At 37.4% G+C, this 15,870-nt stretch overlaps 1 protein-coding gene across 1 annotated transcript in view; it reads right to left on the reverse strand.

Annotated features, from left to right (window-relative positions):
• The window catches only part of txndc16 (thioredoxin domain containing 16), a 68,054-nt gene that overhangs the window by 32,357 nt on the left and 19,827 nt on the right, over nt 1-15,870 (reverse strand). Inside the window, exons 16-18 of the mRNA XM_088925417.1 lie at nt 13,602-13,738; nt 11,508-11,592; nt 9,034-9,172 (exon numbers count right to left, since the gene is read on the reverse strand). Coding sequence (XP_088781543.1) covers nt 9,034-9,172; nt 11,508-11,592; nt 13,602-13,738 — 361 coding nt within the window. The remainder of the gene's footprint in view (nt 1-9,033; nt 9,173-11,507; nt 11,593-13,601; nt 13,739-15,870) is intronic.

A 15,870-nucleotide genomic window follows, 5' to 3' on the forward strand; every position in this document is an offset into this window, starting at 1 on the left:
TCAATAAGATCACTCGCATACATCATTTGCATTGCCTGGACAATATCTATGTTTTTCTCTTGATACTGTACATATCTGCTGAGGCGAGTGTATTAAACGTCACAATAAAAAAAATGGGTGAGAATAGAGAAGCTTTCTACATGCAGTGCCTTATCAATGGCCTAAACTGATAAATATCTCTCTTTAAGTCTACCACTTTTACAGAAACATTAGTGAAGCACAAACTGTATGTGCATATCACAAATGAACATGAACATCTATGCAGATGCACTGCTCTCCCTGATACAGAAAACGTTTTCTATAAAGCAATGGTACAAATATGCAGATGTTCAGAAAAATAAAAAAGACTGAAGTCTATTCCACCACTGTAAGACAATATATTCTTGCCAAAAGAATCACAGCAGTTAAGTCAGGATTTCTCAATCCTTGTTATTAGGAAATCCCATGTCTTCTACTTTGTATTACAACAGAATAAGTAATTACTTAAAATTGCTGAGGGACTAACTGAACCATTACTTGATTAGACATTTAATAGTTTTCAGCTGATAAAATGTTATCCATCTTAAAAGTGAACTTCTTCCTCTGCACATCTGTACATAGCACTGGATTTCACAGATTATGTTTTGAAATTAGGTTATACAGCAGGTCCTGCAATTTTAGCAACAGAGTCATGCAGAACTAAGAATCAAACACTTATTTTTGGAATATTTTATGTAGTGCAATTTTCTTTTGTCAGAACCTTAGCTATGGGACAGCAACAATTCACAGCATTAAGCATGTTGAGCATTAAACAGTTCAGTAATCAGTTAAGCATCTTGGTAAAAACATACCAAAGTCAATAATTTTAATAAGTCTTGAAAAAAGGGACAACAAGATGGTAGAAATTTTGTTTCCGAATATCAATATTTATCACAAGAGGACATAACAGTAAGTTTTAATTGGAGGTCTGTGATTATGTGTGGTGCACTAGTAGGTAAAGTAATCAAAAATAAAATTTCTACAAATGTCATGTTTTTCTTCTCAACTGGAGGGACAGAGAACAGCTGTGACGCATTTCAGATTCCAATGGTTTTCTGGTTTCACCTCTGCAGAACCTCCAGTTCAGACTAAACAAATTTATTAAGCTACAAACTGAAGTTGTAAACTGAAGTAATTGCTTAAACAGAACTTTATTAAATTAATTTCAGCTTCAAAAAGACAAATTCAAGTAATGTAATTACAGTAACTGAATTTTAGTTCAAATCCTCAACAAATTTGGAGTATGAGAACAATGAAGAGGTCCATTTAGTTATTAAAAACACTACATATACAAGTTCATTGAAGTCAATGACTGATGAGCTGGAACTAAACTAGTTCCAGTTTTAGGAGGAAGAAGCAGCCTTGTTATCTGGGGTTTGTAAGTAAGCTTTTTTAAGTTCTTTAGATAAACACTGATTTGCATTTGCTTTCTAGAACACATTCCACACTTACAGCTACAGTAATGGACAAAAAAGGGCCTGGGGAAGGTTACAAGTAAACAATGATATTTAAACACAAGTAAGTTTTTAGTAGTCAAGATTTGCTCATTAATTTCTACAAACAAAATTCAACTTAAGATCCATAAATTTCCAGTACACAGAAGCATAAACTATTAAACGCAGACATCACAATGGTCCCTTCAATGTCAAATCATAGCATATGGAAAATGCACATTAGCTGTGAAGAAGATCACAATGAGGTGGGAGAGCAACACAAACATCTACAACAGATTGCATAGATTTTCATATAAAAAATAGATATCAAGTACCTGGCATCGGTAAAGCAAATCAAATACTGATGTGAAAGTGACGCAAAGGAACAAGTAAAAGTTAACATAAAAGAGAAAAAAGAAAAACATTTTCTTCAAGTGTGATTTCTTTTAATTCTGGTATCAACCTCTGCTTGTTCCTAGTTGTTTTGAGAATTGCTCGTGTCTGCAGACCTATTTGGTGAGGAATACAGTGTTGCCATGTTGAATAACATCTGCTTCCCCAAAGTTAACCAAGCAGAACATGCAAAATCTAGCAGATCTTTTGGAGAGTATGCACCACATTCAAAGGAATCACTGACAAGACCTGCACTTGATTTTCCAAGTGGTGGGTATTGCTATTTTGAGCTGAACTTTCAACCTAATCAACATTCTCAAATGTCAAGAAAAAGAGGATGAAAATACCTTCTAAACTAATTATTAAAAAAACTGAATTGTTTCAGAGATTTGACATTTTAAAAATGACCAATTTGTGTTCATTTCAAACTGAAGAATCAAACCCTATTTATTACAATATAAATATGAAACATTTCACTGCTTATCAAAACCTTTGTTGTCTGATTTGTAGAGGTTTTACTCTAGTCTAATAAGCTAAGCAAGTGTGAGCTTGGTCAGTACCTGGATGAGAGACCTGCTGGGAAAAAATAAGGTTTCTGCTGGAAGTGGTGTTAGTGGGGGCACTCACCCTGCAGTCTAATGCCCCAGTATAATGACAGGGACACTATACTGTAAAAAGGCACCCTCCTTTGGATGACAAACCAAGGTCCCGACTCTCTGTGGCTATTAAAAATCCCAGGGCATTTCTCGAAAAGAGTAGGGGTGTTACCCCGATGTCCTGACCAAATTTTTCATTGGCCCTTACCAATCATGGCCTCCTAATAATCCCCATCTATGAATTGGCTTCATTACTCTGTTCTCCTCCCCACTGATAGCTGGCTAACTATGTGCGCACTATGGCTGCAGTCACATCATCCAGGTGGGACTGCACATTGGTGGTGGTGGAGGGGAGTCCCCATTACCTGTAAAGTGCTTTGAGTGGAGTGCCCTTTATTATTATTATATAAAAAAAAAGGAATAATAAACATGGAGAGATAGACACCACAAATTCTATATGTACAGTACACACACAATCAGAAAACAGAACTAATGCCCTTTCATTTGTTTTGAACCTATTGAGAATGTCTATCTTTAAGGCTGGTAAAAAAATGCTGTGTTAGCACTTTTGTCAAATGAAGATACAAAAATTGGTCCCTTCCGAGAAACAAGCAGAGAATACTGCTTCTCCACACCTTATCTGCATGCCATCACTAAAACACAACAAAACCAAACAAACCACATGCATAACAGAGCTGCTACTTTTTTAAATGTCACAGCTATAGCCTATATATACTCGAGTGAACCACACACACTGTTCACGGTTTTTAATGAAGGATGCTCTTCAGCACAAGCTACTACTCTAACCCTTCTGAGGTACGAAGCATGCAATCAAAATAAATATCACTGTATTAAAATTAACTGTAGTAAATCTTATTAAATTAATTTAAAAAATTTCAAATTTAGAATTGCCTATTATTATTTAACTATCCAATATGGATATGCAAATTGTATATTTGAATCTTTTAATCATAGTGCCAACCCTGTACCTGCACAAAGAGAGGAAGTTCAAGCAGGCTCTTCTGCCCCACTTTTGTCCTTCTTTAGACCTTTTATCTTCCGACACCCTGAATCTCTGCAGCAAAGTACAGGTTGTTCAGGAGGGTAGTCATTGGCATAACTCTTGATAAATAGGTTTCTAAGGCTCTCCAATCATTGTGTTGGGAGGGCCATTGTGTCTGCAGGTTTTCTAGGTCTTCATATAGAAACAGGACCTGATCAGGTTCAGAGAAGTTAAGAAATTAATCCTTTTAAATCAAGACGATGTAGGCCATTAAGACTTCATATTGTGCCCGAAGGAAAAGAATTGGACATATCTGGTCTAGTGAATAAATATGTTCATTTTATGATACCTAAGTACACAAAACCTCCAGCTTGCTTTTATTAAGTAAAAAAAAAAGAACAAAACTGTTTAAAGCAGTGCAGTACCATTAACAGTTGCACTCTGTTATCCAGATAATTCAGAGGGAAAAAAAAACATTTCAACATCTTCATAGTATGTGAAGTCAACACAGCTTACTGGAAGAACTCGCAAGATACCGTATGAAACAATAAGAACACAAATGATAAATTACATACCTAATACCACAGTTTTGGACCGTGACCCATGTTGCACAAAAAACCTCAGCTATTCTTGTGGGAAAAGAGACATTTCCAGTATAGCACAACTAGCGTTTCCACCATTGAATTCTTGCACTAGACGTAAATTTGTCAGCTAAACTTGAAATCCTTTTCAAGAATGTATTTTGTTATGAACTTTTTATTCAATGGGTTTTTACTTTTACCAACAGTAATTTATGTTATCAAAACACAATGTCATTAATGATAGAATAAGCTATTTTATTATCCTAAAAATAAAGTGCTATGGCATGGAAAAGAGATTACATTGTTTAGCTACAGTACAAAGACCACACTAGGATTTATATTGATAACGGTGAAAGAAAATAAAGCAGGACATTTTCTTACGCAAGCAGATAGAAAGCACAGAACCACTGTCCTGCACACAGTAGCCACTAAAGATCTAATTATGTAATGGCACCTTTAAAAGAGCTGTGCATAGCAAGATACCCCATCACAGAAGTGAGTTGCTCTTTAGCAAGGCATAAAAGCCACTAAAGGCTTGATTGCAAACCACTCAGATAACAATTTCCAAAGGTGTGGTACAGTACATGCAACCTGAAAATAAATACTGTTTATTAATCCATCCATCCATTTTCTAAGGGCTTCGTCCAATTCAGGGTCATGAGTGAGCCTCACCTATCTTAAGCAGTTTCAGGGTATCACAGTCATGTTATCTTAGCACTAGGATTTAGGATGTTGTATTGTCATTAAAGGAACATCTTTCTATACAAGCACCTACTGTATATGCTTTGGTTTGATTCAGCAATACAAGGAATCTATTCAGAGAAATGAGTATAAAAAGCACATTATTTCAGATTTAATGCCTTCTTACATCAAATTAGGTTTCCAAATCCTTTTCCCATTTTAGTAAAAAATCTCTTCTTGTTTTTCATACTTAACATCAAATGCGTCTTGTTTTATAAATATCATGCTAGTAAAAATAAGGCCGTCAGAAGTATCTGGAAACCTATTACGAAACAGCAAACAGTCCCGAGTGGGGCTGTCTTTAATTGAAAAGGTCAATTCTACCATCAATAGTAAGTGTATTTTTTAAAATCTTTAAATCATAGATTAGATTATTTGTACCTATGTCAATGTTAAACAATGTCAAAGTCAGCTTTTATGACCCCTCTGCAGGTTTGTGGAGCGGAAGGCTGCACAATAATTTACTAGAAAAATCTACAGTCATGGGAAAAAGAAAGTCCACCCTCTTTCGATTCAATGTTTTTACATATCAGGGCATAAATATCCACCACAGCTCTACAAGCTGTTTTCTGCCCAGCTTTTCTAGTGGCGTTACAATGCCTGTTTTTCAGCACCAGGCTGCTATAATGTCCCGCTGTGGTGCTGATTTGAATAATTTACACTGCCTTCAGCATCTGGAACACACTCCACTTCTCCCTTCTCACTGAACCCCTGGCTCAATGAGACCGGGCAAATCAGTCTTATTTAAAACCCAATCCGTAAACAAAAACAGTCTTATTAAACTACTTCATCACAGACAGAAAACCCAGCTTTCCATGCTTGAATGAAACCTGGCACAGACATTAACAATCTTGTTTAAAAAGATTGTCACTCCAGGTTGCGGTTTATTTGAGCAATCTCATCCATCTGGTTATGGTGGGGGCCTGATTGTTATTTTTAATTTACTGTTAATGTGTGTATGTCTGGTTATTGTACCTCTGCTTTCTTCTTTTGAGTGCCTGGTTTTAAATGTCTCTGTTCTCCATTCTAGACTCATTTCTATAATTTACTGACCCCCAAGTATAATGAAGCCTTTTTAGGTGGGTTTGCCCATTTACTTTCTCTGTTATGCTTCAAATTTAATATGATTCTTATTCTTGGTGATTTTACCATCCATCTTGATTCACAGCTTTCCAGTTTAGCAAGGGATTTTCTCGTTTTTTTGGAATGCTTTGGTCTCAAACAGCTTGCACTCAAATCCAACTCACAACAAAGGTCGAACCTTGGACATCGCAAATTACTTTTATTTCCCACCCATCTTGAAACAGGCATTTCTGATCACTCGGCTGTTCTCTTTGATCTAGAATTAAATTAAACAAGCGTTAATGGCTTGACCAATTACAAATTACAGTGTTGCCAAAGTGTATACAGTACATGCTTCTGACATTTAGGATACAAACACATCACTTACTGTGCTGCCAGCTCTACTAATTTCCCTCCCCCTTCTCCCAGAAGGATTCGCTCCACCATGCCTGTTACTACTACGCCTCCTCCCTGTCTACCTGTGTTTGCTCATTCTGTTCTTTCTAACTTCTCTTAACTTGACATTGCATGCCAGGGTAAATTGGTATAGCGTGACCACTTATTTATTAGATCCCATTCCTACTGTTTTACTTCAATCCAGTTTTTCTACCCCTCTGCCCCGTCATCCTCAACATTATAAATGAGTCCTTCAGCACTGGAGTGGTATCAATGGCCTTTAAAACAGCTGCAGTTAGCCCTGAGCCTAAAAAACAAATATAGCTCAGGACATCCTAAACAATTTTCACCCTAATAATTAATAATAATTAATAATAATAATAATAATTGCTTACACTTATATAGCGCTTTTCTGGACACTCCACTCAAAGCACTTTACAGGTAATGGGAATTCCCCTCCACCACCACCAACCAACCTACCTGTTCTTGCAAACATTTTAAAACGTGCTGTTACATTTCAGTTAAATAACCATCTCAATGCACCTGACCTCTTCAAAACCCTCAAATCTGGTTTCATACAACTACACAGCACAGAAACTGCCCTTGTTAAAGTTACTAATGATCTTGTTATAAAATTCTTCCGCAAACTGGAATGTAGGCAGAGTCTTTCTGGCTTGAGTGTACACTTCAGATTCCAGATCTGTGTCCTTCCTTATTCTCCTCAGTACTGCTTTGGAGTTCTGGCATTGCTGGTTCAACTCTTACGTTAATGACTGTCAAAACTTTATCTCTCTTAGGGCTTTCAGTTCTGAAGCTTGATTTGTTATGTCTGGAGTTCTACAGGGCTTAACACTGGGCCCCCTACTATTCAGCATTTAGATGTTCCGATAGATAGATGTTTTCCTTCATTTAAGCTGTAACAAGAAGTCATGCTTCTCCGCACCTCTCATCAACTATGTAAAGCCAATGCAGTAACCCTATCTGTGGATAGCACCATACTTGAATTTCAATCTACTGTAAATGGAAGAATTTGGGGGCGATATTTGATCCAGGTTTAATATTTGACCCACATATGCAAAATATTGTAAGAACGTCATTCTTTGATCTCAGAAATATCACCAGACCACATCCTATGTTGTCTTTGACTGTAGCAGAAAACCTTGTCCAAACATTCATCTTTTCTAGAATGGATTACTGCAATGCCCTACGCCTTCGGGTATTTAATCCACACTGAACAGACTTCACTATGTCCAGAATTTGGAAGCCAGAATCCTGACCAGAATGCATGTAAGTTATCATATTACTCCTGTCCTGGAGTCCCTGCACTGGATTCCTATCAGGGTTCATGTTGACTTAAAAAGCCTCATGTACACCTATAAGGCACTTCAGTACCTATCTGACTTGTTATCTTCTGTTAGCCTTCTCTTGCTACATCCCAATACTCTGTACCTCTATTCCCTTGGATATCAGGGTGTCAAATCCTGACTCAAAGCCTTCTTCTTCAGAAAGGCTTTATTTAAATGGTGTCTGTGTCTGCTCCTGGCATCTTCTATTGCATTTCTAATCCCTTGTGTTTATTTGTGCTAATCTTGTTGTCTTCTATTTTTGTAAACTGTTTTCTTTTGTTTTAACTGTTTTTTACTTTTCCTGTAAAGCACTTTGAGAAGCTATTATAAAAACAATAATGCACTTGAGAGCACAACTCTGCTAGATACTGACAACAAATCCAATGTCCCACACAACTCTCCCGATTCTTTATTTCTGAAATCCTACACCCATGAAAGAGAGATCAGAATTACATTAAAATTGGGAATTGTACACTAAGATAATTATTTGTTATGAGCCATATCGCTTCCTTATTAAATATTATTTAACAAAACTATATGATAAGCAATAATGAGTGCTCTTTCTGTTATAGCTTTCATAATGTCATCGACCTCTTTCTGATTCTCTGATCTTCTACTAGTGATCCAACTAACAAAACATTCTGCAATCTCCCTCACGAGATCAATAAAGTATATATCTAAAAAAAGCATATCATCTTTCTCAAGCAACAATTAACCACAGATCAGGCCCATCTAAGAATTACTGTACCCATGCTTTACTTGATTCCCAGCATATGGACTTTTTATATCTGTATGTTTCTAAAAAATGCCGTCTATGCTAAGAAACCAAAAATGTCTGAAAAATGTGAGAAAATTCTGGTATGTGAAAATGTGGTAAAGTGAAAGTGGTGTTATCTTATGTCTTGTCAAATTTCTCATCTCTTCAAACAGTACCAGGGAATTTGGATTTTTCAGGATTGAACTGGAATCCTGTGGTCTTGGTGACTTAATCCCAGTATTTAGTGGGCACAAGGTGGGCTACACTTTGGATGGGATGCCAGTCCACTGCAGGGCACAATTAGGCACAAACACACTCACACCAGGATCCTTTTTAAGAAGCCAATTGTCCTTCCAGCATGTCTTTGGACTGTGGGAGGAAAACGCAGCACTCAGAGAAAACCAACACAAACATAGGAACATATAAACTCCACTCAGACAGTGCCTCAGGTCCGGAATTAAACTCAGGACCCAAGCACAGTGAGACAGCAATGCTAAATAAATCCAAGAAACAGCAGTAAAGATGAGGCCATGTTCAACTTACAAAAGAAATATTGATATTTATTGAGTGCATGTAAGATGGGAAGAAATGAATGTCTAAAACAGAAGCCTAATCAGATTTGTACGCACTGTTAGAAATCCCACTTCTGCAGTTGCTTTTCCTTGCTTTGCTAAAGAAGACGTTTCCAGAGAATTTTACATACTTACAAATTTGTCAAGCACAGCTCTCTGGATAGTGGAGACCATCTCCTCAGTTCCTGAAATCTGAAGGGAGAAGGCTTCTATGCGGGAATCTGGACCTCTGCAAACAAGCATTGCTGGTAGTTTCACTGCATAATTCTGAGCCCTGGAGAGAGACAGAACATTCACAGCAGTATGCAAAGCATAATTTATTTTTATAATTTATTTATTAACAGGAAATATGCTGATTTAACAGATTTACAACACAAAGAATTTTGGATTACAGCTAGAAATGGTTGGGAGAAACGTCAAATTCACAATTCTCATTAGTTCTCCAAGTACTCTGTTGGACCCCTGTAAGCCTTTGAAGGCTTACAGCAAGCCACAGTGGAATCTTAGGAAGACAGTATTCACATCTGCATGCCTTTTCTAGTATTTATAAGGGCCTGGGATTGTGCTTATAAAAGCATTAAACTATAAAGGCTGGACTTCTCAGACTGTTCCAAACTTTTACAGCACCAGTTTTTTGGGAAGAGGGAAACTTTTATGATCGGATATCATTGTGAACCGAGTTATGACTGGATATCAAAACTTGGTTATTGAAGATTTTCATATAACAAATAAGAGCATTGTGTATAAATGTTTGAGTTTCACTTACAATGGCAACCTGCTTAGTATTATTCACAACGCTGAAATCCCAATGTTAAGTCCCAAACAAATGCAAACATTCCCTGTCTCTCTGGTAATAACAAACTGGATTTGAATGATACAACCTGAATACTATAAAAGATATAATGCAGGTCAGCCCCTATCCCACCATATGGGGGTGGAGCGGTGGCTCTGTGGCTAAGGATCTGCGCCTGTGGCTGGAAGGTAACTGGTTCAAATCCCGCGGCCGGCAGAGGAATCCTACTCCTTTGGGCCCCTGAGCAAGGCCCTTAACCCCAACTGCTCCAGGGGTGCCATATAAATGGCTGACCCCAAGCTTCCCTCTCCCTGTCTGTGTATCGGTGTGTCTCATGGACAGCAAGCTGGGGAATGGAAAAATAAATTCGTAATGCAAGAGATTGTATATGGCTAATAAAGTGATCTTATCTTGTCTACAAAAGCGTGTTTCTAAAATAGTGATTCTGAAGAAAACATTTCTTAAACTGTAACAAAATCTCGAATCAGCACTTCTCAACACTACATAAACCGCACTGGGGAACAGTAAAAAGATAAAATGATCAAAACAGTTGATTTCCAAGAATTTATTAACTTTACTCCCCTGAGTTTCATGTGCAGTTTTCACAGTTAAATGGAACAATCTGTTAGAAGTCAAAGTAAAAACCGTGGGAAAATGTCAAGTAAACATTTGGAGTTAACCCAGGCAAACATGTGTTTCTTGGGATTTTTTTCTGTTGGTTTTTGTTTCTAACCTTTACGGGATATTGTATCATTTCATCAATTGAGAGTGGAATTTCCAGAGTGGAATAAATCTGTAATCGTGCCTTTATGACTGTCTTGGTGCTGGCTACCTGCATTTATCCCACATCTCCCCTTGAACAGTTTCTCTCAAGCAGAAGCTCTTTGAGCTGAACATCCAGATGTTTCTTTATTTTTATAGCGTTGTTTAACAGGTCATTTGTTTTTTAGATTAATAAGAGATACCATGGCAGAACACAAACCAATGCAATGCATTACAGTTACTGCCCAGGGATAACCAACTCCTTCCTCCACATTAAAAATAGTGGTTTTGTTAGGGAGCACAGTTTCGAAAAACTCTTTAAATCTTTTACAGGTGAGTTTATGTGAAGGTTAATAGTTGAACAAGAATATTGCAAAAACAGCTGTAAAACAGAAGAATCAATTGTCAAGAACAAGACGATGAAAAATTGTAGCTTAAGTGCGTGTGTGGCTAATGATAATGCCACAAGAGTCCCACTTCAGTTCTTGCCAAAAATGATTGCTGAATTGTGCAAGACTGAGCAAGCCATATACAAATATAGCAGCTGGAGAGCTAGAGCCACCTTCTAGCCAGATCTTGTCAAATCTTGGAAGCGAAGAAAGCTCAGGCTGTCAGTACTAAATAGCAGATTCTTAAGCAAAACCAGGTGGCTGCTGAAAGCAATACTGGTGGACTTTCAGTAGTGGATGATTAAACTTTAAAAGGCACAGGAATTAGAACAGGTTTTGTTGTCTTCCTATAGGCAGAGTGCACATACTGTATACACTTTGGGATCCTTTAGGAAGAAAGGCACAACGCAGATGCAAGCTATGCTTTTTATTGCAACAGAAGTAAGCAAACAAGAAATATCCATTTCATTCACAATACTGATTTAAGTGAATGGAAGTGCTATTTCTTAGCAAGCTGTACTAAAAACAATTAGAAACTCAGTCACTGTGACGAAACCAATTAAAAAAAAAACTAATTTAGAAAGGTCTATCCAATGCCAGTTTTTTGGGGGGTGTTTTTCACAGCACCTATTCCTCTACAACACAGAATGAACTGAAGCACCTACCACTTGGCTGCTTCCTCCTCTGTGAAGACGCCCATAAACACCTCACCCCTGAGCATCTTTGCAGCTTCACCGAACACAGCACTGCCTGTGGAACACAGCAGGACCACGTATCAGCTGCCTTATGCATTACATGTGCAATGATAAAGAGGTCTATATCCTGAGCTTTAGAATCTACAGGGGCTCTTAGAGGGGAAAAAAAAGACATATCAGCGAATTCATGCTATTTAAAAATCTCAAAGCAAGGCATACCCAGAAGGCAAATAAAATTCAGAGATTCGCTTTTTCTGAATCACTCTATTGCGATCTTTGGGAGATTAAAGAAAGGGATATAAAGAGACAGAATGTAATGTTAACGAGCTGTCCCTTCAACACACACACGCAAAAGAGAGGTTTGTTATAGTATATAGACGTTTTGACTGAATATTTACAATTTTATTTGTAAAAAGGTAGCAAAAGGTGTCCAAAATGAATGAAAACCCCTGAGGACAGCAAAACAAGAACTTGCTGCACAGGCCAACAAGACATTAAGCCTGAGGCAAATAAGTAAGTTGTTTCAAGTCAGCAACAGGAAATCTGAATGCATAAGTGGCCATAAGTGTTGAGATAACATTCTCTCCACATAATAGGACACAATAACACACCACTCTAGTTCCACTCTAAAGGAACTAGAGTAGTCCCAAAGAAAAGAAAAGAACAAACAAAAAGGAGCTGGCTAAGAAAGTGAGGGCAAGCTGACCTAACTACAAAAGAAAACCCAAAACACACGGTCTTAGGCGTCTTTAAACACCCTAGCTAACCTTCACTGACTACAAGACAAACGGCACTCACCCATACTAAACTAGTGTGACTAATACAAAAATCAACTACCTGTACATGTGTGGAATGTACCCAACAACCTAAACTAACCCTATACACAGACGTTCACACAAATATACAAGTGAATTATGAATACAAATAAGGGAACGCAAGAGTAGACAAGTAACAGGGTACAAAAGAACACAGAGAATGAACATATAACACGTTAGGGCAAGGTAATGGCAAAGCAAGAATAAACACACACACAAACGAAAGTACAGTACGAGGAGATTAACACAAACCAAGAAAACAACAAAGCCGAAGCTATATGAAAACACACACACACACGAAGCGAAACAAAGCCAAAGAAAAACCAAAGGCGAAACGAAGCGAAGCTGAGCTGAGCAGGACCAAGGTCAAACGAAAGGCCCCTTCATTCAGAAAACCTCCAATTATATACTAAATAAGCTGCACTCTGATTGGCTGAGAAACTGATTAATGATGACGTTACAGGGAAACAATGATGTAATGATGGACCAATGGGGAAGGGAGAACAATCAAAGACAGAAGTGTGGAACACAGTAACAAAACACACATGGACCACACACTGGGACGTAACAGTTAGAACTGGCCAGACAGCTGCGAGCTAACAGTGCTCTCAGTGAGAGAGTCATCCTTCTTGAAGCAATGCTAGTTCTCAGGTAAGCTTAGTGACAGTGTGGAGCTGGCACCATGAAGGCAAACAGCACTTACAAGTGGGTGTGTCACTGGAGCCTTGTAAAGTGCTTCTTCCTCCAATGATGTACAACCTATAGGTGCTCAACCAGGGTCCTGTGTCTGCAGCTCAGCTCAGCTCATAACAACCCAGGTGAACTACATATTGGCATTATACAGTAGGTGTAGTTTAACAGCTCTTCCAGGTCTTAAGCTGCTGATGTTTTATAGGTCTTTTTAAAACCTGCAGGTCCAGAGGTTACAGCTGTAGTACGAGTTATCAAACTGGAGTATCAAATGGTAAGGCATAAAGTAGAAAAATCCAAATTCAACATAACAGTTGTACAATGGTAGCTAAGAAGCTTCTTTATGTTATGTTACAGTATGTCATGATACTGTCAACTGGGATGACCCAAAATTTCAGAAGAATTTCAGATTTCAAGCGTTAATAATGAATGCTTGTTTTAGAATTCATATAACAAAAAGGAAAAATAAACAACGCAAATAGACTAGTCTTAGATCAGCAGAGGCAAATTACAAATAATGGGAAATGTCCCACACACAGGACAGAGGGGTCCCCACTACCTTGATCCTGGCTGGAGCTGAAGAGGCCCAGAACAGTGACTGGAGAGAAGGCTGCATATCTCTGGTAAAGCTCCCCACCAAGATAGGACTGCACTTCATCTTCATTGGACAGCAGGAGAGGGACAGCTTCCCGACCCCTTGAACCAAAGAGGAGACATCCGATGACACCGATACTGGAAGATAGTGGTGCAGAACTACATTCCTGTTTGTGGCAGTCAGGAGCAGTTTAACAGCTCTTTCTTTAAAGTTTTGTTAAAAACAAAACATAAAACATGCTGGAGAGAAGGACCATAGGACTGGAGTAGGCAACAAACAATTTTTACTGCTATTGAAGAGCTCCATCCTTTGTCCACTAATGAATTAGAATTACGACACTGAATTTCAAATGCAAAGAAGAATGTGAGTTACTGTAGAAGAATGGGATGAACACATTATGGTCTGAAAAATAAGAATGTAAAAGATTAGATTCTGCAATCTCTTTTTCCTTCACTTGCACCCAAACATTCTTTGGGTTTCGACAAAGTTCAGTAAGCTTCCCATGTTTTTTTTATGAATAAAAAAATACAGCAAGAGAAGGACATGAATCTTATTGTGTGGAAAAACAAAATTGTGGCTGTAAAATAATCAGGTCAGGAACTTTCCCACACAACACATGACAGGAAAATGCTTTCTAATGGAGAGGTGAAGGAATTAATCATTTTAATGGGTAAATGCTCTAGTTGGGTTCCATTAAAAGAGATTGCCATCATATCAAGTATCGCCTTGTGGTGCAATTTGTCACTCTAATCAACTCAGCTAAGTCAACAAAACATATGCACCAAAGGATGTAATAAAAACAAATTAATGTAAAAAGGTCAAGAATGAAAACCAATTTGATGAAAAGCCCAGGCCTGGAACTTAAATTAATCTAAAGCACAGTACACGTGAGATTAAATCAACGTTATCAAACAATGCCAGTTCAAAAAGCATCAAATTGTGTCATCTGTTAAGCAGATGTTTATCTGTTCAAGAGCCGTGTCTTAACGGTTTGTGTCTTTCTTAGTTCAGTCACAGAAAAAAAAACAGATAACAACAAGTAATTGTGATAAATATCAGTGGGTTTTTATGCCACATTTTTGCAAAACTTAGTCTGATACCTGCACATTTTATATTTTAAGATGAGCAAGGGCACCGAAGTAATGTTAGAAACATGACAAAGAGGTAAACGTTCAGCAAATAAGAAAAATATTTAACGTCTATACTGCAGATGCTCCAATAAATTATCAAAACACCACATTTGCATCTAAGGCTCACATTCTTCTGTTCTTAACCAGTAGCAACATACTGTATATAAAATTTCCTGAGTCTCAAAAAGAACACTATTCCCCCAATTAAATACATGCAATTCACTAGAGCAATATAACCCATGACTTAAGAGCATACCACCCAGAGAGATGATTTTGCATCCAGTGAGAAGATTTTGTATTGTGACTACACTTAATTCTGTATGTAGATTGGACAGGTATAAATCATATTTGCATGTGAATAACTTTAACCATGAACTGTATCAGGCCACAGAATAAAAAGAATTAAAAAAAACCCTCAGGGACGCTGAGAACATTTACCTAGATATAGTGAAAAATTCACCCAACATTTTTTCATACAACAATAGTTTCTATTCTATTTTTTATGCGTTAATTCCTGTGGGTGTATATCAGTTTTCCCCCGCTGACATCTATAACAATTTGCAAAATGTGCTTACAACAAGCTATTAATTGATGTTTCAAGGATCAGTAGAAAACTTTAGGTTATTTCATTTGTGAACACTAATTGACTTTAGAACAAATTTCTGTATTTACTATATACAAACATTTGATAACTTCTATATCCCTTAAATATTGTAAATAGTCATACAAAAGCTACACACACTATACAAGAAAAGGGAACTCACAAAAAAGAAAAGTGGAAAAAGAAAACCACCTACTGTAAAACACATAGTGGTGGGAGTGAAAAACAACATCTAAAAAAGGAAATAAAAGTGAATTATTTTAATTTTATTTACTTATTAATGGCAACCCTCATCCTGTAAAGAAGACCATTAGGACCATAATCTTATTCTGTTAATGAATGAAAGTTACAGAACATCTTAAAGCTCATCTTGTAAGGCAAACCAGTGGACTGCGAAGAAGGGTGGAAGAGATGTTGCTTTGGTTGTGGAATTCAAAAGCATAAGAACTGATTTCAACCAATTTATTTCATGTCCAGGGAGACTATAAATGTTTTCAGATAA

Source organism: Atractosteus spatula, chromosome 9, assembly GCF_055471065.1.
Source record: "Atractosteus spatula isolate fAtrSpa1 chromosome 9, fAtrSpa1.hap1, whole genome shotgun sequence".
Taxonomy (NCBI): Eukaryota; Metazoa; Chordata; class Actinopteri; order Semionotiformes; family Lepisosteidae; genus Atractosteus; species Atractosteus spatula.